The 24,169-nt window shown below is 44.0% G+C and overlaps 1 protein-coding gene across 29 annotated transcripts in view; it reads left to right on the forward strand.

Moving 5' to 3' along the window:
- Positions 1 to 24,169, forward strand: part of KCNMA1 (potassium calcium-activated channel subfamily M alpha 1) — a 744,082-nt gene that overhangs the window by 651,883 nt on the left and 68,030 nt on the right. For all 29 annotated transcript variants that reach the window (XM_088020031.1, XM_028109572.2, XM_028109573.2 and 26 more), the window contains 3 exons: positions 1,881 to 1,974; positions 16,645 to 16,768; positions 20,733 to 20,957. In XM_088020031.1, coding sequence (XP_087876157.1) covers positions 1,881 to 1,974; positions 16,645 to 16,768; positions 20,733 to 20,957 — 443 coding nt within the window. The remainder of the gene's footprint in view (positions 1 to 1,880; positions 1,975 to 16,644; positions 16,769 to 20,732; positions 20,958 to 24,169) is intronic.

Genomic DNA, 24,169 nt, shown 5'->3' on the forward strand with positions numbered 1-24,169 from the left:
TTCAGGTCAAGCTCAGAGTGCCTGTTTGCTTGCCGAGAGATGCATATCAACTCTAAGTGATTTTTTTCAATACCATTTATGTGGCTTGTATTTATTTCCTTTAATCTTTTAAGTGCTGTTTAGTCTCTGTGTGATTTGCTGTGGATACTCATTTCTGATAAGATGTGATATCCTCCCAGCCACATAGTTCCTGCCTGGAGCCCTAAGTGACTGATAGGGTCATAGCCTGAGCCTGGGCCTCAGGGGGGATGGGGCCGGAGAGTAGCTGGTAGAATGAGTGGGCTGTGGGCATTTGTAGGTGCTTTCTTGTCTTCGCTGCTTCTGGAATCACTCTCACCTCACTGCATTCTTGTTCCCTTTCCATGTGTCAGCCAGAATATAGACAAGCCCAGACGAACAGTGGAATAGGGGAATGTACCAAGTGGGGTACTTTGAAGCAGGCTTGGAAGATAGTTGGATTATTAGAATCCCTGCGAACCATGTATCGTAACATACTAAATTTATTTAGGGTTTTCAGGGAAGTATCATATAATGCATGTCCCAATATGGATATGGGTCTTCCCGGGCAATGTCAAGTAGCTGAGATGACATTCCTCCCCCCCCACCCCCGCCGAATAAGACTTACACCATTAACATATGTCAAGCTTCTTTTGATGTCATCACTGCTAATATTTCTCTTCTTAGCTTTAAGGTAACTGCCGTGCATTCCGGGTTTCAAGGGTGCTTCCTCCCAGTCTGTGTTGCAGTCAACTCTAAGAATCCAAGGATCCTATATTTTTCCTTCTTGACATTACAGCTTTAGCCTGAATTGTTGGGGGTGGGTAGAGGAGGGCTAGAATTTTGCTGCTGATGCCCTTGGGTGACAGGCTGGGTGCGCATTTGCTAATTATCAAGCAGCTCTCTTAAAAAGAAGCATGATGCAAGCTAATACATCTATAAAGCTTATTAGTGGGTGTCTTTGGGCAAAAGCAGTAGAGTGTGCTGTGTTGTTTGTGAGCGAACCTTCACATTGCTTAGCAATCTGTGTGGTTTAGACATTTGGAAAACAGCCTTTGGTTTCCAACGCCCTCTGCTGCCCTCCCTCCTTGCCCCCTACCACATCATCAGAGATATCACTCAGTGGCAACCTCCTCCTTCATTCGGGTGCTCTTCTCCGGCCTGGTTCTCCAACCTCACAGTCCAGTCTTAATGAGTGGAGAAAGGATCCCATGTGCACGCCCCCACATGCTCTCCCTCTAGGGAGCAGCAGGGACAGAGCTGAGATGGGGTGGGGATCCTTGAGCCAGCAGGCACCAATGTTCCCAGTCCTGACTGATTGAAACATTGGCTGTCAAGGCCTCGGTTCCTTGCCTCTCTCCAAGGCTCTTGCCCTGGCGTGCAGGGATTAGGCACCAGCTAAGTTGGTTCGTTTGTAGGATCAACTGGCTGGCTGCTCTTCTGCTGCCATTGCCCATACAACTTTATTTCTGATTGTGGTTTTGGAAAAACCCATTTGATTACTCAGTGAAGTAACTGAAATTAACTCTAAGAATAATGATTGAGTGTTCCCACATATATATATAATATATATATATGTGAATATTTTTTATATATGGATAAATCATGATTTCTTTTCTCTCTTATGGCAGGGTGCTTACAAACTGGTGTAGTCTGTTTCAAGTGCATGTTCAAAAGCTAGAGTGCTAAGAGGTGATGATTTCACCTTTTCTAAGCCGGCCTCTTTGACTAACACATTTGGTCTTTGTCACTGGGTCCTAAAAGACAGTCATGAGTTCCTAGTGAGTGACTGAGCCGTGAGTGTGTGTCCTTTGATATCTTGCCTGTATCTCTCAGTCTGCCCTCCAACTGTTCATAATCTCATGAGCTGCCTGTCTTTCCAGTTGAAGATGAGCAGCCATCAACACTGTCCCCCAAAAAAAAGCAGCGGAACGGAGGCATGCGGAACTCGCCGAGCTCCTCACCCAAGCTGATGAGGTAAGAAGAGGGGCCACGAGGGCCCACGCGGGGCACCCCTCCAGTTCCTCTCCTCCCCTCAGGGCCCCCTCCCCGCCCGGCCCGGGCCCAGCGCCTCCCCTCCCCCGGAAAGGCAAGCACGAGGCGGGGGAGGGGACCCATCGTTAGGTGGCTTCTTAAAGGCTGGAGTATTTATTCTGTCAGCTTGTCAGCAGTTAATGATAGAGCTGAAAAAATTCTGTCATGAAAAACAGTTTGAAAAGCTGTTTGAAAAATACATAGGCTTTAAAGTCTTAGCTGTCACCATGTCCTGTCTATGTGTAGTTCCTAAACAGCAGTGGCACTAATGACGCCGGGAACCAATCAGAGAGATGCGTGTGGTTAGTTTGCCTCCGGCGAGTCTCTTTCTGCTGGAGTCCCTCCGAGGACTGTTTTCTGTACTTAAGGCCATATGTGAGATGTATCATCACAATCAAAAATGAACCTGAAGATTACCTTCTTTTTATCCTGTCGATTGAAATCCAATTTCTGTTAATTGATTTTGACTGATAAAAAAGTCTAATAATCTGTGGACTTGACAAAGCAAAGTTCAAAAGTAATCCAGTTCTGCTCAGGCTAAAAGCAATATTAATTATGAAATAGAGTGTGTGTGTACTCTCTCTCTCTCTCCCTCCCCCCCTCCCTCCCTCCCTTTTGTCCTTCCTTCCTTCCATCCATCCATCTTGACTATGGCTTCATCTTGGAAATGGCAAATGAAACCAAATTTCAACAGAGTTCTGCAGATTTCTCTTTTGGGCCTCTTCATCTTTCATTTCCCCTGGTTGTTTTTGATTCATCTGCCAATCCCAGTGCTTATTTCCTCTAACATCCTAACTCTCTAGCACCTCGGTGATGAAACAGGAGTGATCCCTAAATGATCACTGTCATGGAAACACCTGACATCTTGATGCTTGATGTTTCTTTCTTTTCTTTTCTTTTCTTTTCTTTTCTTTTTTCTTTTCTTTTCTTTTCTTTTCTTTTCTTTTCTTTCTTTCTTTCTTTCTTTATTTCTTTCTTTCTTTCTTGTTCTTGTTCTTGTTCTTGTTCTTGTTCTTGTTCTTGTTCTTGTTCTTGTTCTTGTTCTTGTTCTTCTTCTTCTTCTTCTTCTTCTTCTTCTTCTTCTTCTTCTTTGACATTGGCTGCTCTTCTCCCTTTGATTATTGAAATAAAATGATGGCCATTTCCCCCTGCTCTTCCCTCTCTCCATACATTCACGTCTCCGGGCCCTCCATGGCCACCCTTCTAGGATGCAGATGGGGCGGTCCTTCTCCCTGTGGCTGAGGACACAGGTTCCCATGGAGGATTCCTAGCCCTATGTCCTTTTCCATTATGATAATCTCTTCCTGTAAGATGTTTCCTGGACAGTCCTCTGCCTGCACCTTCATGCAGTCTTGCTGGGGTGTTGCTGATTTACATGCTCGTTTATAGTTTATGAGGAGGAATAAAATGCACCAACTGCCAAGCTCCTCATTTTTATGATGCCAGTTGTCATGCTAGCATTCATTTCCTATTTACTCACCTTTTGGTAATCGCCTTATCTAATGTTAATAGTTTTATCCATTTAAAGTAGAGAAAAGCCCAGGCGCTTTCTTTTGCCTAAATTTAGAGAAGCAAATAAATAAATAAAGAGAAGTCTGAAAAATCTGAAACCTTTGGAGCCAAATTCCCTGTCCCTGTTTGCTATGTAAAGTATGGCTCATTTCTTTGATCTTGAGTAATAATAATTCTGAGGCGTTATACTGTTTTCATATGCTTCAAAGCTGTGTCAAAGTTTTGCTGCTTAAGGGTACTTCTTTATTCTGTTGGCTCTTGGGTACCAAGATGACAGGTCTTCTGTACGAGGTGGAAGCTTTTTTAAGTCGTAGCCTTCAGCAAAACATCAAATTACCAAATCCAGGGTAACATACTTCTACACAAATGCCTTTCCTGTAGATATATTATACCATATATATTAAATACTTTAGTGTTACACGCTACATTTTATGTGCAATAGAAAGTGATGGTTTGAGGTAGCCTTGGGGGGACTTTTTTTCCACAAGCAGAAAAAGCTAGTGTATACCGTATCAAGCATGGTTTTTACAGGACTTTCTGCCCGAAGGCCTTTGTAAATAAGTAATGATCAACAGATTGGCTGTGGGTTTTTGAAAAGCATGCCTATGTCAGTTTGCATGATGGGGGAGAATTTTCAAAGTGGGTCTTGCTTTCATTGCCTGTTGGAGAGGGGCTGAGGGAGCAGTCATCCTGGGCTGGAGCTGTCTGCTCTGTGGTACATCAGAATTGCTAAACGTGGGTCAGGCGGCGGGCTGAAGCTTGCCAAGCTACAGAACTTGGGTTCCTGGTGTTGGTGCCTTTGGGCTACTCTCTGGCCACAGTTACTGCTTTACCCCACCTGCCCACAGCGGTCTCGATGACAGCTCAGCTCACACGGGCCGTCCCATGACAAGTCAGAGGGTCTTCAACGTTCCTCCTTCACCGTGACTTTCTATGTCCCAGGTGCTCTGCATCGTCTTCTGCCGTGGAAGCAAAGACAAGGTGCTGAGCCCTCCATTTCCTTTCATTTCCAGCATGTGAATGAAGAACCCGTGGGCAGTTTCGCTTGGTTTGAATGTCTGGCACAGACAGGGAGGTGGCCAGGACCTAATTCTGTTACGTGTCTCTTGTTGACTGAGAAGAAAGAGAGGGGCTCATGCGGTCTCTTGTGGCTTCTCCAGGTCACCCCACCTCTTTCAGTACTCCCTTTCAACTCTACAGAAGATAGGACTCTCAGGTTCCATTCCTTCTGACCTGAAAAATCCATAAAGGAAGCTAATGGCTTATCTGAAGTGGGCTTTTCGACATGAGTTTGTGGCTTGGCTTGTTTGAGCAGAATCAAGCATTCTGAAGGTGGAAAGGTTTTAGGGGCCTATGGACAGTGACAGGAATAGCTCCAGGAGAAACCCGAGAGCCCAGAATGGGGCTAGGATGGGCTTTAATTTACCACGGTGGCTTTGGCAAATAAAACAGGCTCCTGCACGAGGGTTCCCTGCAAACCATCGGCCAGTGGGAAGTGCTATGGGGACTCTGCACTCATGGTCTTTGTCTCCCCTTTGTTCTGGGATCAGGCTCACCCTGGTTTTTCAGTGTCACTTAGCTCTCCCCACAGCCATTAGGTGAACAGCCTCGTTTTGTGTGTCTGGATCCTGACGCACTAGGTTTTATAGTCGCCTGACAGAAAACAACTCTCACAGCCCAACTGAGCCAAGTGGCAAGTGTCTGTGCTCCAAGCCAGCAAGTCCTGTATCGTGACAGATAACCTTCGGCTTCACAAACCCGCCCCAGGAGGAACAGGCCACGGAGTTGCCCAGGTTCCTGTTATCTGCCTTCCTTGTTGATCTCTTAACATGGAATGATTTAAGGAACCTCTCCTCATTTCCCTTTTGAGTCACCAAGCCCTCATTGCCCACTTCTTCCTGCTGGTGAGTCTGTGCCTTGTGGGGATGGCTGTACTTCCCTTCCGATGCAGGGCGGTAGAGGGCAAGAACATTGTCTCTGGATAACCACGTCAAGTGTTCTTAATTTGGGGGTCCCGCAGACCCCGCTGAACATCATGTGAAAGCTCTCTAAAAAGGCTCTCTGGGGGGGAAAAAAAAAGCACACTGGGCACCATTTTGACTACACTTGAAGCAGATTCATGGATTCCCTCCATCCCTGTCCGGCTTACAATCATTTTCAGTTCTTTCCATGGCCACCTTCAAGGAGTTGAATTCACAAACGCTGGTAGATACTAAGAATATTTCTCCAGCAGGTAGACAGTATAGAGTAAATGCCTGGACTCTCACACAATATCCTCAAATGGGATCCAAAAAGGCTGTGCATTTCAGCTGTCTGTTTCAATTCCTTTTCTCAGATTAATTCTCATCTAGCAAATGTTTTTTGAAAACCTACTGTATTTGGGGTTGTAGAAGGTCTTTGAAGAACGTAAAGTAAGATGGGTTAGAGTAGGTCTCTGTCTTCAAAACGATCACAGTTTAATGGAGGAGACGGGCAAGCATATATGGCAAATATATATATATATATGTTTCTACATGTGTAAGTAGAAACAGCTTGGAGATGTACTCGCATGGGCTGTGAGAACAGAGGGAGCTGCCATTACTTCTGGTTTGGGAGGCTGAAGCTGGTTTGTGAAGGAGCTTTCATTTAAACCTAGCCCTGGATGATGAGGAGAATTCTCTAGTAATATCAATGCCTACCCTTGTTCATTGTTTACTGGGTGCCAGGCATCATTCCAAGAGTGTTATGACTGTGAACTCACTGAATCTTAACTCTAACTCCATGATTAGGAATTACACTTTCCCCCATTTTACAGATGAAGAAGCTGAGTAACAGAGACGTAAAGTCTGGTGGATCTAGTGAGTCTTACCCAATGAGGAAGATTTGAACCCGGGTGGTTTAGCTTCCAAGTCCATAGTATTAACTCTTTCACTGTTCTGTCCAATGGAGGAAAGAAGGAGAGTGCTCAGGCCATAGTAAGTGGCTTGGTGTGGCTGGAGCAAGGGGTCCTTAAGGTGGCATAAGTGGACTTGGAAATCTGAAAATATTCTTGTACCCACTCCTGAAAGCCTTTGCCTTGCCTTGTCATAGGTACTGGGAAACCCTTGCAAGTTCTTGAGGAGACACTGTTTTGGGAGGGTCACTGGTGGCAGTGTAAGGAGAGGTATAGAAGGAACCCTCCATCAGGGCAGCCTTCTGGAGACACACGTTACATAAATAGAGAGGTGTGAGAAGAAGGCCCAGCCAGCCCCAGCCTTCGCCAAGGTCCTTTGGGTACCAAACCACTCAGGGTTTGGTACTTATGTATGTAGAATAGTGGGCCAGAAGTGGGCCACAGTCTTCCCAAGAAGGACACACAGCACTCCTGACGTGAGTCCATGTTACACCTGTTTCTCCAGGACCTCGGAAACTTGGAGTCAGATAGAGGGGCCATGAGCCATGAGGACACATGCAGGATGTGTTTACCAAAGAGATGGTCCCCAGCCAGGCTAGCAAGGATAATTGACAATACTGAAAACAGAGAAATTGAACATGGTGAGGGGAGCTTCATGTCACAAGGCCCAAAAAATATTAGAGATTGGTTGGATTCCTGAATAGGAAGGGAAGTAGGATTTGAGGAAAACTGATTAGCCTCTTGGGCATTTACTGATCATTAAGTGAAATAAACTCGTCTGCTTGTTAAGTCCCATCCCTCTCTTTTGCCTCATACCTACCATAGGGTCTTTTTGTTAGGACTGCCAACTTGAAAGGTTCTAGTAATAGAAAATGGCAAGATGTCCTGAGCCCCGTCAAAGCTGGGGACAGAATGCCACTCTCGCAGTTCCTTCCAACTGGGCAGAATAAAGAAGGAAGGCAGGGACAGCTTAGCTAAGTAAATTCACCTCTGAATGCACCAGCAAATAGCAAATGACAGGCCCCCACGGTACTGGAGAAGAAAGAAATAGTGGGGCTCATCATACCAGGGCTTGGGGTGGATTTGACACAGGTCTCTGGACAAGTTGCATGCTCAGCAGGGGGTCATTATCCCGTCCTCTCCTTTCAAGAGCATCTTGCACGCTCTCCTCTAGGACTGAGGAACATGTCAGTCCTCCCAGGTTGTCTCCCAGACATAAAGGCAGTAATTTCCTTCTTCCTTATAGAATGGTGGCTGCCTAACGAGAGGTGATGTATGAGGGGCAGTAGTTCTTGACTGTTGACTTGTTAGGCAGGAAAAAAGATGTAAGTAGATAGATAGAGAAGGTGAAAGGGACTCTGGTTTTGGCAGAGTGGCTAGAGCCTGGCCTGAAGGTTTTGTCAAGGTGGCTCCAGGGATGGCCATCTGGTGGGAGATGGGGGTGGGGGGTAATGGGGGCAGCTATGTCTCAGGAGAGATGCTCATTACGCAGGAGGGTGGGGGCAGTGTCAAAGGATGAGTTAAGGTAGGAGCCAGAACCAAAAGCCAGTATCCTTGCAACATAACAGGAAATAGTATTTGCCCAGAAATGAAATGCACCCCAGAATGAGGCAGATTATGATGCTGATAACCCAAATATGAGCCCCTGAGACCCTCTTCAGCACAGCCAGAGACTCACTTGCACAGCCTGTCACTCTTGAGCATTGCATTCAAGGACTTAGTTACTAACTGCCTTGTTGTCTTTTATGGAGTAGAAGAGGAAATGAAGAGAAAGGAGGGTAGAACACTGAATTATAAGTGTACTTTATAAGAGCTAATATTTCATTTACCTTTTTTTTTTTAAAGATTTTTATTTATTTATTTGAGAGACAGAGAGAGCACGAGCAGGGGTAGGGGCAGAGAGAGAGGGAGAAGCAGACTCCCTGCTGAGCAGGGAGCCCGATGCGGGGCTCAATCCCAGGATCCTGGGATCATGACCTGAGCCAAAGGCAGACGCTTAACCAGGTAGATGCTTAACTGACTGAGCCACCCAGGTGCCCCTAATATGCGTTTTTATGTTTGTTTATTTGCTGAATAACTCATGGGAGTGGAGGTCAGCAAGAGAGAGGCATTAGTGTGGCATCCAGGTTGGGAACCCCATCAGGTGTTGACACAACCCTTCAGGTTCCGGAGAGTCACACAGAGAGAGTCAGGGTAGGCAACTTGGATGTGCTTTTGTCATCAGCCCTATAGCTCTCCATTTGGATGGGGGGGCCAGGTCTAGGGTGAGCCATGTGAGGTGCCGCCCAAATGCCGCACCTAAACCCTTCACTTGCATCACTCTGGCCCTGACCTTGCTCAAGAGAATCATAGCCTTTCAGTTTGTGTGTTGCAAACAGTTGCTAGCTCTGGTAGAGTTGACTCCAACCATATAGTTTCTCCATCTGGGCAACACTTTATAGAAATGGTTCTCAAACTTCAGCATGCATAAAATCATCTAGAGCCTCTTGTTAAAACAGCTTGACTCTGTAGGTCTGGGCTGGGCTTGAGAATTCGCATTTCCCTCAAGCTCCCAGGGGATGCTGATGCAGCTGGTATGGGGCCACACTTTGAGAACTACTGCTCCATGAGTCAGAACAGCAAATGAAGCTTGATGTAATAGGGGCCCTTCTTGCAGAAATGTTCAGACTTGACAAAAGAGCACTAAATAGTTGCTTCTTTAAGAACACCCGTCTTGACCACCATTGGCCATCCAACATGATCCTCCCTGCTGATCAGCTCCAGCAGCTGGCTCCAGGCACACTCCTGACAGCCGGACCTGTTAAAGTCATGTTTTCAGAGTCTCCCTTTAGATCAAGATACTCTATTTCAAATATAGTCCCTGTAAAGTGAAAAACAGTGCAAGAGCCTTGGTTGTTCGGCAAACTAATTGTCACAAGATATCAAAGGTGAATGAGCTATCACTGGGCACATTTTCAGGTCTCCATAAAAGGTCTGGTGAGTTTCCATTGACTGGTTTAAGAGCCAAGAGATTAGAGTCAGAGACTAGAGATCGTTCATCAGCTCTTCTCGTTAGTTGGTTGTTTATTGAGCATCTACTGTGTCCTCTGCTGGATTCTGGAAATTCATCAGAGAGTAAGATAAGAGTCCCTTGCCCTCAAGAAGCTCAGCATCTAATGGATGAGACAAACATGCAAATTATTATCTTGGAAGGAGCATCTCTCACTTCTGTAGGAGCTCCTAGGAAGGACAAACAGCTCCTGTCTCTGGTTATGGAGGAGGACAGCTTCAGGAGGAACATTTGACACAAAGAGTGAGGTCTCAAAAATATCCCCAGAGCCCCACAGTGATGCTTGACGTGATAGATAAACTCCATAGAATTAGTCTTTGCCACTGGGACAAAGAGCCTGCCAAGGGCTGAGAAATTCTCCCACATTTTATCTGGCCTCCAGTTTCTCAGGGACACCACTGCAGGGTGGGCCTCCACCTAACGGGGATGCTTGGAATGACAAGAGAGGCCTTACGAGATGAGAAATGAGGCCCCGAAGCTCAAGCAAAGGATGCAATTCAAAAACCATGTTGTAACTTCCCTCTTTCACACCTTTTTTTTTTTTTTTTGGTTTGTTTACTTGTACTTTAATGTAAATTTCTGAAGACCAGTGTTGAACCCACTGCCACAGAAAAAACTGGGATTTGCTGTATTTGCCTGTAAGGGGAACTGTGCTCTTTAAAATATAATACTGACTTCCTCATAGCAGGATTGCTAGAAAAGGGATTTGTGGTTTTGCTTTAGGCACTTGTCTTCAAGGCAGGCTTTTTGTGTTTCTACTCTAACAGGGCATTTAGTTCACGTCCTCAGATTAATTGATGGCAAGTGGCATTCCTTGCTCTGCAAATCCTCAAAACAATGATCTTTTATTCTTTATTTGAAGTCAGGCATGCTTAATTTCTAGATGCGGACTTTGGAGGTGTGAGCTAAGATTCAAGAAGCATACATATGAAAAATTTAACTCACTGGGGCTCCTCGGTTGCTACAAAAATGTGGGTATCCCTGAACGGAGCCTTCACATACTAGAACATGCAAAATCTCTCCCAGGCTTAATTGATCACTGAGGCTCTCCTTAGCACATTGTCCTGACAAAGGCTCAGGGGGTAATTTCCTACTGATTATTCACGCGAGCTGTGCATTTCATGAATGTCCCCCACCCCCACCCCAGCCCTTGCTGGTCTGCCTGGCTTTGCAGCTCAGGGCACTGTGCTTCAGGGCTCTGCAGTGGAGAAGGAACAAAATCCAGCTGCCTCCTGCAAATGGGAGGGGGTGTGATGGGGCCAAGCAGCATTGGCTTCCAGTCAAGACCTATCTGGTCAAACCTCGCCTCTCCTCTCACTGGCTGGGCCGCGTTAGCCATGTTACTTATCCAACTGTCTTTCCCAACCACACAGATGGGTAATAGCAGTAGAAATTACCTGCAAGTGTTACAGTCATGAGTAGATCATAAAAGGGTGGCAAAAGTTTCAGCCTTGCAATATTTGTAGCACTGCAACTCGTGGTGGCTATCCATTCATGGTAGCAACAGTAGTAGAAATAATTGTAGTAACCCCATGTTTGTAGTATTGAACTGCTCTACATTTACTGTCTCCTGTCACAAGAGCTACAAATACATGAGTGGGCTTTTAGCAAAGTATAAAGAACGATAATAATAATAATAATGGTAGTTAACACTTACGGAGGGCACGCTCTACCTCAGGTTCTATGCTAAGGGCATGACAAGCTTTACTCATGTAACCCTTTAATGATGGTGATTAACACTCTCATTTTACAGATGAAGAAATTGAAGGAAGGCACGATGTAGCAAGTAGTAGATAAACCAAGACTTGCAGACATATTTTGATCGTGGAGCCACTATGCTATATTGTCACTAAAGAAATAGATCATTTCCTGCCCTCAGTGATTTCCACCCCCAAAACATCCCCTTTGGAGAAAGACTCTTGGTTCAAATGAATAAATTAACTGGCTGGCGCCCAGGCTTCCTCTTTCCTTTGAATTGGGTTGTCATAGGTATCCATCCAAAAATGTGGAGGCAAGTTAAAGACTAGAGAGAAGTGCCGTCTCGGGAAGAGCACATCTAATTGTATATGCATGTTGGGGTGGGGTGGTGCTGAGGAGGGGAGGGGCATTGGCCCAAACTCTTTGAATAAGATATTGTGTATTTCTGGTCTAATTCTGTGTATTCCTAAACTGGTTGTAGGATGCTTTTCTCCCTGAAATGAACAGGTGAGACTGAGGTGCAAGAAGGGCAGCTTGGTCCCTTCTAGAGACTGATAGCTGATACATGGTGCCCATTTTTCAAGTTGGACTGTTGTACGAGTTTCCTGGGGCTGCCATAACAAAGTAGCATATACTGGGTATTTTAATCAATAAAAATTGATTTTTCTCACAGTTCGGGATGTTGGAAGTCCAAGATCAAGGTGCCAGCAGGGTTGGTTTCTTCTGAGTCGGTGAGGGAAGGCTCTGTTCTAGGTCTCTCTCCTTGGTTTCTAGATGGCTGTCTTATCCCTGTGTCTTCACATGTCTCTACATATCTATGTCTAAATTTCCTCTTCTTCTAAGTTCAGGAGCCATACTGAATTAGGACCCATTCTAATGACCTCTTTTTAATTAATTACCTCTTTAAAGACTATATTGTCCACTCGCATCCTGAGATACTGAGAGTTCAGACTTCGATATACAAAGTTCAGACTTTGTGGGGACAGAATTATGCTCATTTAGCAGCTATGCAGCAGATGGACCTCGGCTCATAGAGTTTCTGTTACCTTAAAATAGTGCATGCACATTGGCTCAGTGGTAAATGACAAATGAGCCTCAAATCAATTATGGTGCGTTTTAAGGGAGTTGAGATTACTTTGTGAGTTGAGGAAATGCATAAAATAATTAAGACAGGAAAGACAATATCTAGTATTTCTCCTTAGTTCCAACTAAGTGGTCTTTGAGGAATCGTCTGAGAACATTTGAGTGTGGTTCTCTTAATCATTTTGTAAACAAGTGATGCTGGGATTCTTTGTTCAGGGAGGTTTCTGGTGGACTTCATTTCCAGATACAACAAACTGTCTGGTTCTTCTCCTGGGCCTCCCCTGACCGCAGCAATGTTGGTTGTTGTGCTCAGTGGCAAATGCTTGAACTTTCTTTTATTGATGTAAACTCCATCAACCTCAATTTAGAAGTTCCTGTGGCCAGCTGGCTTTTCACTGTTCACCTATGTCAGAGACCTTTGCAGTTTAAGCCAATCTAAGCCACTTGAAATAACTGTAGGAACATACATGGTAAAGAAATTCATCCTGTCTGGCCCAAAGTAGTTACAGACCCTCGTGTTGTTGGAATGAATCATGTTCCAAGCCTCCTTCCAGATGGTAGAACCCAATGGATGAGGAAAACTCATGGTCCTTCATGGAACTCAGTCTTTATTTCTTCTTCTCTCCCATCTTCGCTCCAACAACAACCTTTCTTCAGTTACTTAGTGCCCTCTGGCCTTGTGATGCCCAGCAGTGGCCCAATATTTCCAGAATTCTTCTAGCTACTTCTGTCTCTGAGAGAACGGTGCTTCTGGTCTGAGAAGGTCTTCTAGGTTCACCCAACATTTATAATGAAATCTCTGTATCCCAGCTTTTCTGGAATGTCTCAAATGATGAGAAATCCACTGCCTTGGGAAACATGTCATTGTTTTTAAACCCCTTCCATTTTTATAACATTCTTCGTGTTCAGAAGCTTGATATTTGTTCTATCTAAATTCCACACATGGTTCTTAGCCTGCTCTCAATCAGTCATATGCAATCAGTGGATTCCATCTTCTATTTGATGACCACCATTGCACATCAGAGGACAGCCAGTGTGCTTGGCCTGAGTCTTCTATACCTCAGGTTGGACAATACCATAGCCAACATCGCCAGCCATGGTTTGGGGTGCCATCCTTGGGCTCATTTGGGCCTCAGGTCTCTGAGTGGGTCCTAATGGCTGTTAGTGGATCAACACTAAACTATGCTGAGATTCCTCACCTTTCAGGGATAAGATAAAATGTTCCCTTCTCTGGGCAGCCTTCCTACATATTACTCAAATACCAGGCAATTAACAGCTTCTTTCTTGGTATTCTCATGCCACCTTGTATGCTATAACACTCATCACACTGTATCACAACTATTGATTGACATTTCCTCTCTCTTGCTATATTATGACCCTCTCTTTGAGTAGGGACTGCATCTTAATCATCAGGGTAGCCTCCATTCCTGGATCAAAATAGAAAATTCATGTTTATTGGTTGCTTTGATGATTCAAGAAATCAAAGTTCAACATCCAGGTACCAGGGCTGGTCAGAAAAAGAAATATCTTTGTTTAGGGAGATTTTTAATGGTCCTCAGCTCAGATCCTTTGAGGAAGATCCTGGGTAATACATTTAAATTATCCAGACCAGGGTGAGAGGTGTGTAGGGAGTACGGATTGCAGCATGGCATACCACTGAGACTTCCCAGATGCTTCTGGATATTCCAGTGCCAATCATGGCTTGCAACCCTAGTGTCAAATTACACCTGAAACTAATATAGCATTGTATGTCCCCTATACTTCAAGAACAAATAAGATTTTTTTTTAAAAAAGAAATTGTAGGGGTGCCTGGATGGCTCAGTCATTAAACATCTGACTTCGGCTCAGGTCATGATCCCAGGGTCCTGGGATCGAGCCCCGTGTCAGACTCCCTGCTCGGCGGGAAGCCTGCTTCTCCCTCTCCCACTCCCCCTGCTTGTGTTCCCTCTCTCACTGTGTCTCTCTCTGTCAAATAAATAAATAAAATCTTAAAAGAATAAAAAAATAAAAAAATTATATCTGCTTTCCCTAGACCCTCACCCCAGTTAGTGAGACTTGACATTAAAAAAACTCTCTTTTTTTCCTCTCATTGAGGGATAACTGATCATCAGGCTTGTTATTTACTTTTCTAAGATGAGGGTTAGAGGCATTAGGGGCAAATCTCAGACTTTCTTGAGATAATATTTCCTCTCTAACCAATAAACTGGGCAAGAGGATTTGAAGCTGGCTCTATTTCTTCAGGGAAAATTTATTGAGATTCTCTTGCAACTAAAATATGTTCTTCTAGGGCTGGGAAGAGTTCATTCTACTTATTTTCTGAAATCTCCTCTCTTTGGTGCTTTCTGTCCACCTACCTATCACAGACAGATATCTATAAAAACTATTAAAGATGTTTCAAAGACGAAAAAAAAAAATCAAAAGTTGCTCTTGCCCTGATCTGTGACCAGTTCTGAGAGCAACTGCCTTTTTATTTTAGCATTTTTGACCAAGTTCAGTATTTGAAAGGTGGCCTGGTGGTTTACAACACCTTAAGACCTCCCAACAGCTACAGAGATGCTTTTCCAAGGTGGATTGTTTTTCTCCTTTGAAGATTAGATATGACAGTTCCTATAGTAATCTAGCATGTTTGGTGAAGATAACTTTGCAGGATTGCCTCATGCAGTATTTGCCATTTGGTATCACCTAAAAGCAAATCCTCAGGAATAAATAAATGCAGTGAGAGTTTTCCCATCTTAAGTGGGGGTGGAGTGAGTATTGGGGGGGCGGGTGTTCATGATACATATCCTGATATCCCGAAAGCTTAATTCTAGGTCTGTGGATCATGTAGGAGAGATTCCTGTCCCACTTTCTTTTTTACTTTTTTTTTTTTTGAAGATTTTATTTATTTATTTGACAGAGAGAGACACAGCGAGAGAGGGAACACAAGCAGAGGGAGTGGGAGAGGGAGAAGCAGGCTTCCCGCTGAGCGGGGAGCCCAACGTGGGGCTCGATCCCAGGACCTTGAGATCATGACCTGAGCCAAAGGCAGACGCTCAATGACTGAGCCACCCAGGCATCCCCCTGTCCCACTTTCTATGTTGTGGACATATAAATGAGAAGTATCAGAGAAATGTCAGGGGGAGAAATACTAAAAACTAAATAGTCACCCACTGATGCTTAAAATAGATAATTTAAAAGGCAAAATCACATTATAATAAGTTTTTGGAATTTGAACTTATTTGTATTTTCTATCTTGAATTGGTGATACTATTTAGGGAAGATAGCTCCCCTGCAAGGACAGATAGGTATGTGTGCCTGGGACTTGTCCTAATTATATGTTGTCAGTGTTATAGAAACCTAAACGACCTCCCCCAAAACTGAGATATGGAATCACTATCAGAGATGGAGTCTGGACAGTGGATATGGCCCAAAATGTAGGAGTATGTCTCTTATGCTATGAGCCTGTTAGACCCGTCTGATTTTATTGTAATTCCTAAGGTTGTTGGTGAGGCTCTGCCAACCCATTGGAGGGGAGTCCTCTGTAGCAGCATCTTTCCTTTCCTTTCCAGTAAACAAGGCAAGAGAGTGAATTCAAGACACGTTGATTAAGATGCGTCTGAGCTTGAGCTCTCATCCAGCGAAGGCTACAGTTGGGAGGTGTAGTGGGGGTGGGGGAGACCGTCATTGGACGGTGAGTGCAAATACAGTTGTCAAAGCAAGGAGAGAGGGTGTTGTTTAGTATTGAAATCATGTATTCCAGATGTGGGCATTTGGTAGTCAGTCTGCTCTGATGTGACATGCTGCTGAATCTTTAAAGGGCTTCAGCCAGGGAGAGCAAAATCTGATTGGGCAAATTGCTAAAATATTTAAAGTGCAGCCTGTTAAAGCTTTTACTGCGAAGAGCATCACGTCAGAAGTTGTAGTCAGAAAGAGCAAGTAATTGGCTTTCCATCCTCATGCCAGTCAGTCAGCATGAGGCTCTATTCCTATTCCTTACTCTTCATTGCCAATGCTAATAACAACTCTTTGGTGTGAGTGTGTGTGTGTGTGTGTGTGTGCGTGCGCGTGTGCATACATGCACACATGGGGGAGATTGGATAGCTGGTCAAATGAGAATAGAAGGGAGAGGTATCCGTGAAAAGAGGCTAAGTCCACAAAATAACGTGAAGGCCATTCTAGGGAAATGGGAACAGGAGGTAAAGGCAGAATTACTGGTTAATAAAGGTCACCTGCCTTTCCAGGTGGTGGTGGTTGGGGCAGTTGTCTTTCAAGGAATGGGTTCTGCAAGCAAAAGAATGACCTTCAGTGACAGCCACTTTCTCTGCATCTTTCATCTCCTCTGAGCTGGAACTCAGGGGACACTTTCCATTTATAATTTATTACATTTTCCACGTAGGTTTTCTTGTCCTTTTCTCCCCAGGCATGACCCCTTGTTAATTCCTGGCAATGATCAGATTGACAACATGGACTCCAACGTGAAGAAGTACGACTCTACTGGCATGTTTCACTGGTGCGCACCCAAGGAGATAGAGAAAGTCATCCTGGTGAGTGGCAGGCCACAGAATCTATGCCATCCACTTCGGTTCCAAACTGCCATTGCTAGGAATGAGGTTTCCCTAACCGGCTGAAGATACAGTCCCTGGTCCTAACTATTTTTGATCATTAAAATTTGGGACTCAGATTGAAGTAGCTAGAACTCTCATCAGAATACGAACCGAGGATGGAATTTTTAATCTCTGAGTATTTATTGGCTTATTACAATATGGGGCAGGCATGTGCTGTGTGTAAGACATCCATAATTCCTATGGTTGTGGCTCTGCTTGACCTCTTTACACTTCAGTTCTCTTACCTGTAAGAAGATGAGATGAGACTGACTCTTAACTCCTAGGATTGTAGTGAAGAGTAAAACCCACAGGGGACTCAATAAAGTTACTACTCCTACTCCTACTCCTACTTCTTCTTCTTCTTCTTCTTCTTCTTCTTCTTATTATTATTACTAAATGCCATGAAGAGTTGTGAATGCTACCAATCAAATAAACAATGTTACTTGTTTATAACAATGTCTTGTCTTCTTCTAGATAATAGTCTTACATATTTGGGATCCTTCTTAGCACATGATACAAAATGCATTTACTAATGATGACAATGATGAGCCATGGGTCCACCTCGGGCAGGTGGGGGCTCAGAGCCTTGTTTCATGGTTGGGTCATCTTGGTGGCTGGCAGTAGGCTTCTTCTGGTCTCTGCTAGGAATGTCAGCCTAGATAACAATCTGTTCTACACTGTGGACTTGTCCTGTTAACAGCTTTAGGTTTTAATGCCCACATTGGGTTCCCTACAGTTTATTGTCCTGCTAATCCATGAAAAATGGATTAATAATCAGGAAGGTCAGATGTCTTCTCATCGCAGATTGCTGTGCCCTGCTTCTTTGTGTCAGCCAGGAAAATCCTATCATTTCTGATGTCATGGCCACCCTTCTTAGAAAAGGGCTGCCCCAGTTCCTGAAAATGGCTTTGTACTCTAATCCACTAGATTTTTCCATGTGTGTTTTCTCAGTTTAATTATAATCAAGCAATTAAGAGCCAATACAGGGTTGTGCTAGAGGCTGTCTTAGAGGTGTGAATGTTACAGACAAAAGCACAGAAAGAAAGTCAGAATTCTCAAGAAACAGCTATTGTCTAATTTACCAGGAGCGCAAATGGTTCTAATCATGAAGGTGCTCCATGCATTTACATCCTGGTGTATTCACTGCACTTTTGCCCTGTTGATCCAAACTCAGACTGGTGTTACCCACCTGTGGCAGGTAAAAGGGCTGGGTATCATATCTGGAATCCAGGGTTTTAATGGCTTACCAGTATTCCTGAAGAGGGTATGACTAACTGACATCCAAACAAAATCCCCTCTGGCATGAAAGAGTTTAGGGAAGTGAGTTACTGCTTCTGTCATCTGAAAAGTAACATCATTTAACAAAACATTTATAACAGGCCGTCTATGTGCTAGACACTGCTTTTGCGGCTAGGGGTAAAGCCCCTGACAATGACTGCTGTCATAGAGCTTATGTTCCAGGGGAGGCAAAGAGAAGATCTCCAGGTAAATAAATGAAGATAGAAAAACATTTCAGACACGGATCCAGTGCTATGAAGACCAATCAAGGAGGGCCATGGTCTAGAAAGGGACCAGGAGGTGCTACTTAGACAGTGTGGTCCAAGAAGCCCTCGCCAAAGTCCCATTGGAGCAGAGATGAGAATACTCAGAAGAGCCAGCTATGTGAAGATGCTTTGGGGTTGCATGGACCCTCTGGGTGCAGGACACTAACTGCTCTGGGGTTAGAAAATATGAAGTGGCCTCAGTCTTGAGGAAATGATCATCTAATTAGAAGATATAAAATGTAACTATGAAACAGTGTACATAAAGCTAAGTGTTATGAGGCACAAAATGCTATTCAAATCTAGGGGAGAAGACTAGGCTGTGTATCTCAGTGGCCAGAGAAGTCTTACTGGATGCAAACAAATTGTTCTTTGAAGGGTTTAAGGCCATTAAGGCCCAGCTTGGGTTAAACCTTCAAAGATGTATAAGGAGTACCAGATGTACATGAGAGTAGTTTCTCTAGTGGGTCTTAAGCCTGGTAGCATCAGACTTTCCAGGAACTGGGATCCAACAAGATTCTGCAGGTGATGTTACTATGGCCAGTCTAAGGATTGGTGTTTCGGTCCCCAGAGCTAAGCTCCTGTGGTCAGCCACTTTGCTAACTGGAGCCTTACCCACTTCCCAGTGTAGGTTTCCAACCCCTGCTCTGGACCCAGTTTGTATTCCTCAAGCTCACTGAACAGAGCTAGACTCCAATTAAAAGTTATTAGAAACCCCATCAAAGCATATTACAGACTGGTTGATGCTCTGCTAACGGTATCCAGGCACTCAGACTTCCAAGCAGCCAAGAAAACTAACTCTAGGTCTTCTCCATGAAGCAGTGAAATGGGATGTTGACTTCCCAGTGGGTCCTCCTTGGTCACTGTTTCTAAGATATATCTTACAGCTCCTGTCTTAGGTGTTCCTGGGCTATTGCAGAGGGAAACCGATAATGGTGACAGCCCTGCTTTATTCTAACGATCAGGCAGTGAAAGCTGGCTTCTTCTTCTCCCTGGGGGTTACTGTAATAACCCTGACATTGTCGTGAATTGTAATATTGGCATTTAAACAATCAATACACCAGTCAATTCTAGGGATTAAATCAAACAGAGTTTGATATGTGCAGTGGACATTAATATGCCTCCCCAAAAGCCACATGGGGCCATCTGGGCATGCAGTGGGTGGATCGGGAGGAAGGAAGGCAAGAATGGGAGGTATTGGACCAGACGGAGGAGTGGAGAAAGGCCCGCTAAGTGGCCTCCTTCACTCACACAGTGAGCAAAAGTGTGGCAGTGGCTAATCATTTGCATGGGAAGTTGGGGTCCTCCATTCACTGGGGTGATTTTATTCATTCATTTGAGATCAAGCCTAGGGTCGGTGGAGGACATGGGCTTATTACTCTTGCTGATCGATCTCTAGATCCTTTTAATTGTTCTTTGGGAGTCTTCCTCTGATGACTTACCCAGGTGGGCCTCTCCAGGAATGTACCTGGAAACCACAAAGCAGCAGTGGACAGGGGTCGACAAACTCTTTTTACAAAAGGTCATCTAATAAATAATTTAGATCTTGCTGGCCATATGGTCTCTGTCACAGCTAATCAGCTCTGCTGTTGTAATGTAAAAGCAGCCATAGGCAATACCTAAATGAGTAAGATTGGCTGTGTTGCAATAAAATTTTATTGGAATTGGAATTTTATGTAATTTTCACATATTATGAAATCTTCTTTTTTTTTCCAACCATTTTAAAATGTAAAAACCAATCTTGCCTTGGTTCTAGCCAAACAATAGCAGGGTGTAGACCAGATTTGGCCTGTGGGCCATAGCTTGCCAGCCCCTGGCTTAGGATGTTATATTCTACCTACTGATGTAATGATGTAGTGTGAAATCCCATTGGTGAGTCCAGAACTCAAAATTCAAACTTCTCAAGCTGAGACTAGCATAGATCTTACCATTTTATCATCATTTCAGCAAGAGAGCCAGAAAAGGCAGCTTATTTTATCAACAATTTCATGGAAACTAAGACTTCTTTTCTAAGCAACATAAATATTGCTATTCCCTCTTATTCCCCCCCCCCCCCCGCTAAAAATCATCAGGAAAGAGCACCGGCTCATATGTATTATGGCATAACTTTCTTAAATCTTTGTCAAAAAAGGTCATGTTATGTGTGGATATATGTTTATATATACTTATTACACCAGTATAATGTATACACACATACTCAAATTATAAACACATATGGCGTGACTGTAACATTGATGAAATAAAAATGAAAGCACATAGTAAGCACTCAACAAATGTTTATCTTTATGAAAGTGATTTTTTTAATCCTTACCACAATCTCTGAGGTCTTTTCTCCAATGCTGGTACACTTCTCCCTGTTGCAGACTCGAAGTGAAGCTGCCATGACAGTCCTGAGCGGTCACGTCGTGGTCTGCATCTTTGGTGATGTCAGCTCAGCCCTGATTGGCCTCCGGAACCTGGTGATGCCACTTCGTGCCAGCAACTTTCATTACCATGAGCTCAAGCACATCGTGTTTGTGGGCTCCATTGAGTACCTCAAGCGGGAATGGGAGACGCTTCATAACTTCCCCAAAGTGTCCATATTGCCCGTAAGTCCAGGGTCACATTAGTGATGTTTTTTTCTTCTTTCCCTTCACAAAAGAAAATCCCAGACGGATATGATAGTTGTAGCTTTGATCATGCGTCTGCTTCTTCATCTGGTTATGGGCCTGAGGACTCAGCCCTTCCCCTCTGCTCTGTCTAGGAATAGCTAAACCCTGGGAGACCTTATTAAAAGGAATTTGCAGCCAAGTTCAGCTGCTCATCGAGCATAAAGTTAGGCTGGTATCAAGTGCATTACCATATCAGTGTCTCTACCCTCTCTCTCTTGCCCACCCAAACCTAGTGCTTTGAGATATTATGACGCTTATGGCAGAATTTACTTATGGAACTACTTCTGTCATTTTATTTATGACATTATTAACGCTTCTATAAATCTTGGTTGTACCACTTTATGTTTTTAACCAAGTGCATTTAAGAGTTCTTTCTTTATTCCTGCTGCCAATCCCTTCTGCTGGCCACTCCCTGCCTCCCATTCATTTAGAAGCCTAGCAATGTTTTCATGGGCACATATGTGCATGGGATAGTCTTGATTTTAAAAAATCCTAGGACCCAAATCTAAAAGGAACAGTTTGAGACTCTATAAGTTAGTGTAAGGACATGGGATATATGATCTTGGAGTCATCTAATGACTTCCTAATCACTAATCAATATATTTTTCATAAACTTTTAAACAATTCTAGATTTAGTAAACTAGTAAACTGCTTTAGTAAACACAGGGAGTTAAAAACAGTCACCTGAAGAAAAACAAATAGTCCTATGCATGGAAAAGCATAAACAGATATATACCTTTCTAATTTCAGTCATCGTAGATTTGAGTGTGTATTTCCACGATTGTCTTCCTACATGTGCTTTTCCACATGGTCCCCTGGTCCCACGGGACTGGGATCTAAAAGTATTTTGAAAAGAGCTTATTATTTTGCGGGGCTACATGAGTCTGTGTGTGTGTGTGTGTGTGTGTGTGTGTATACACATGCATGTGTGTGTGTACACATGCCTGTGTGTGTGTGTACACATGCATGCATGTGTGTGTGTGTGTGTGTGTGTGTTTCCTTCTTCGTACTCTTCCATACATGCACTCACCTGTTGGTATGCATATGAATCAGCTCTCATATTTGCAGGTCCTTTTTAAACTCTCCAAAATTTAGCTCACTCAAGCACAATATGTTTGTACAAAATGGGCCTTCATCTCTGTCTTCACATATTTCATTGTTTAAACAGTGCCCCACATCTGGAGCCAGCCCACAGAAACATGGTGTTTCTATGTATGTCACTTGTATTTCTTGAGTTTTGAAATCATGTGTATATAACTGTGCAGGGATTGTCTTATATCACAATTACTGCTGGATTCCCTACAAGGTGAAAATTAAAAGAATATGGATGTAGGCAATTGAGGCTTATGCACTGGCGAAATGATTCAGGAAGTTGGTCAGACTTATTTTGTACCAAGAGATCCCTGGAAAAGTCGGGTTCTTCTCCTCTCAAAAGATACTGCTCCGGAGCCTAGTAGCTTCCCAGCCCCATAGCACTAAATGCCTCTTCCTCCATCATATCACTTTGCAGCTGTATTTTGGGGTCTGAGAGCAGAATCATGACTGTCACTGAGTCATAAAAGACGGTTGATGGTCTCAATCTGTGCAGCCAAGTTCCATCAGCTCAAAGCCCCTTCCCCAGGAGGGAGACTGGGAGGAAGGGATCCAAGGATATCTGGTAGCTGGCAGACCCCCTCCCTATACGGTCAGTGAGTTGAAGGCAACTCAAATCCCCATGTAGGCAAAGCAGAAGCTGGATTCAGGCTGGAGAACCCAGTATGTGAATTCCAAAATGAGGCCATATGGCCCCTGGGGAGCCCCGGCATGGGCTGACCTAATCAGTTCTAGGATCCCTCCTAGGGACACAGAGCCTGTGGAGGTCACACCTCTCCCCTCTAGCACTAATCCTTTTATTTCACCTGAGCTTGCATTCTCTACCTCTCTGTCATTACCTCCTTGTTCTGTTTCTTTCCCCCCCACTGCTTTTTGTTGTTACGGGATTTTTAAAAAAATCTGTTTACTGGCTTATTTATTTTTAATTATACCGGTAATATACAAATACATTCTTGTTATAAAATATTCAAACAAGACAGAAGTATGTAAAGTCAAAAACAAACTTTTTCCCTTACCCCCAATCTTATTCTCCTCCCTAGAGGTAATTACTATTATTAGTTTAGTGTATCTTTTTCTTGAAATTTCTCTCTGAATGTACATGCATTTATCAGTATATTCATGAATATATAGTTTTATTTTGTGGGTTTCTTTTTCCATAAATGAAATCATACTTTTTGAATTATCTACAACTTTTTTGTGTGTACCTTCCCCCCCCCCCCCAACTTATCCCACTATTTCAGAGATTCTTCCAAAGCTATGCCTACATGGAGAACTGTTTTGGTCTCTTTACCTGCTGCATAGACTTCCCTTGAATGTATGTCCGGTGGTGTATTCAACCATCCCTATGTTGTTGGTCAATTAGGTGATTTTCTTGTTTTTTTGTTTTGTTTTGTTTTTTAGAGAGGGAGCAGGGAAGGGAGTGCAGAGGGAGAGGAAGAAAGAGAATCTTAAACAGGCCCCATGCCCAGTGCAGAGCCAGGTGTGGGGCTCCATCTCACGACCCAAAGATCATGACCTGAGCTGAAACCAAGAGCCGGATGCTTAACTGACTGAGCCACCTAGGAGCCCCTCTTGGTTTTTGTTTTTGTTTTTTTCTTGCTGAAAATATGCAATAAAATTATATGACTTGAAGCTTAACTCCTTTCCCCTGCCCCTTTGCAAGATGCACATTCCTTCCAACCCTCCCACCTCCTCCAGGTGGAGCAGCGCCATCAGAGCCCCCTCATCACACCACGCTCACTGGCTATTTCCCCTCGACTGCATTGGAAATTCTAGTTGGAGCTGCTGTTTTTGCCCGAGACAGAAGTGACCTGCTATTAAATAAACAGGCGTTCGAAACCCACCCCCTCGTGATGTTCTGAAAGCCAGAGGTTGCCACAGGACAGTTTCTTAAATCAAGACAATTTCCAGGCAGGAAGAAGATGTAGGACCTTGGCATTATTCCTCTCCCTCGTTTGTTAGCAACAGCTTGATTGAGTGTGGAGAGCAAGCCTGAAATGCCGCCATCAGCACTGACTACCCTTTAGATTAGCACACAGCTCCTATTCCCTTGAATG

This window comes from Eumetopias jubatus, unplaced genomic scaffold (assembly GCF_037043125.1).
Source record: "Eumetopias jubatus isolate StellerSeaLion01/CBP00866 unplaced genomic scaffold, mEumJub1_p1.0 scaffold_17, whole genome shotgun sequence".
NCBI lineage: Eukaryota > Metazoa > Chordata > Mammalia > Carnivora > Otariidae > Eumetopias > Eumetopias jubatus.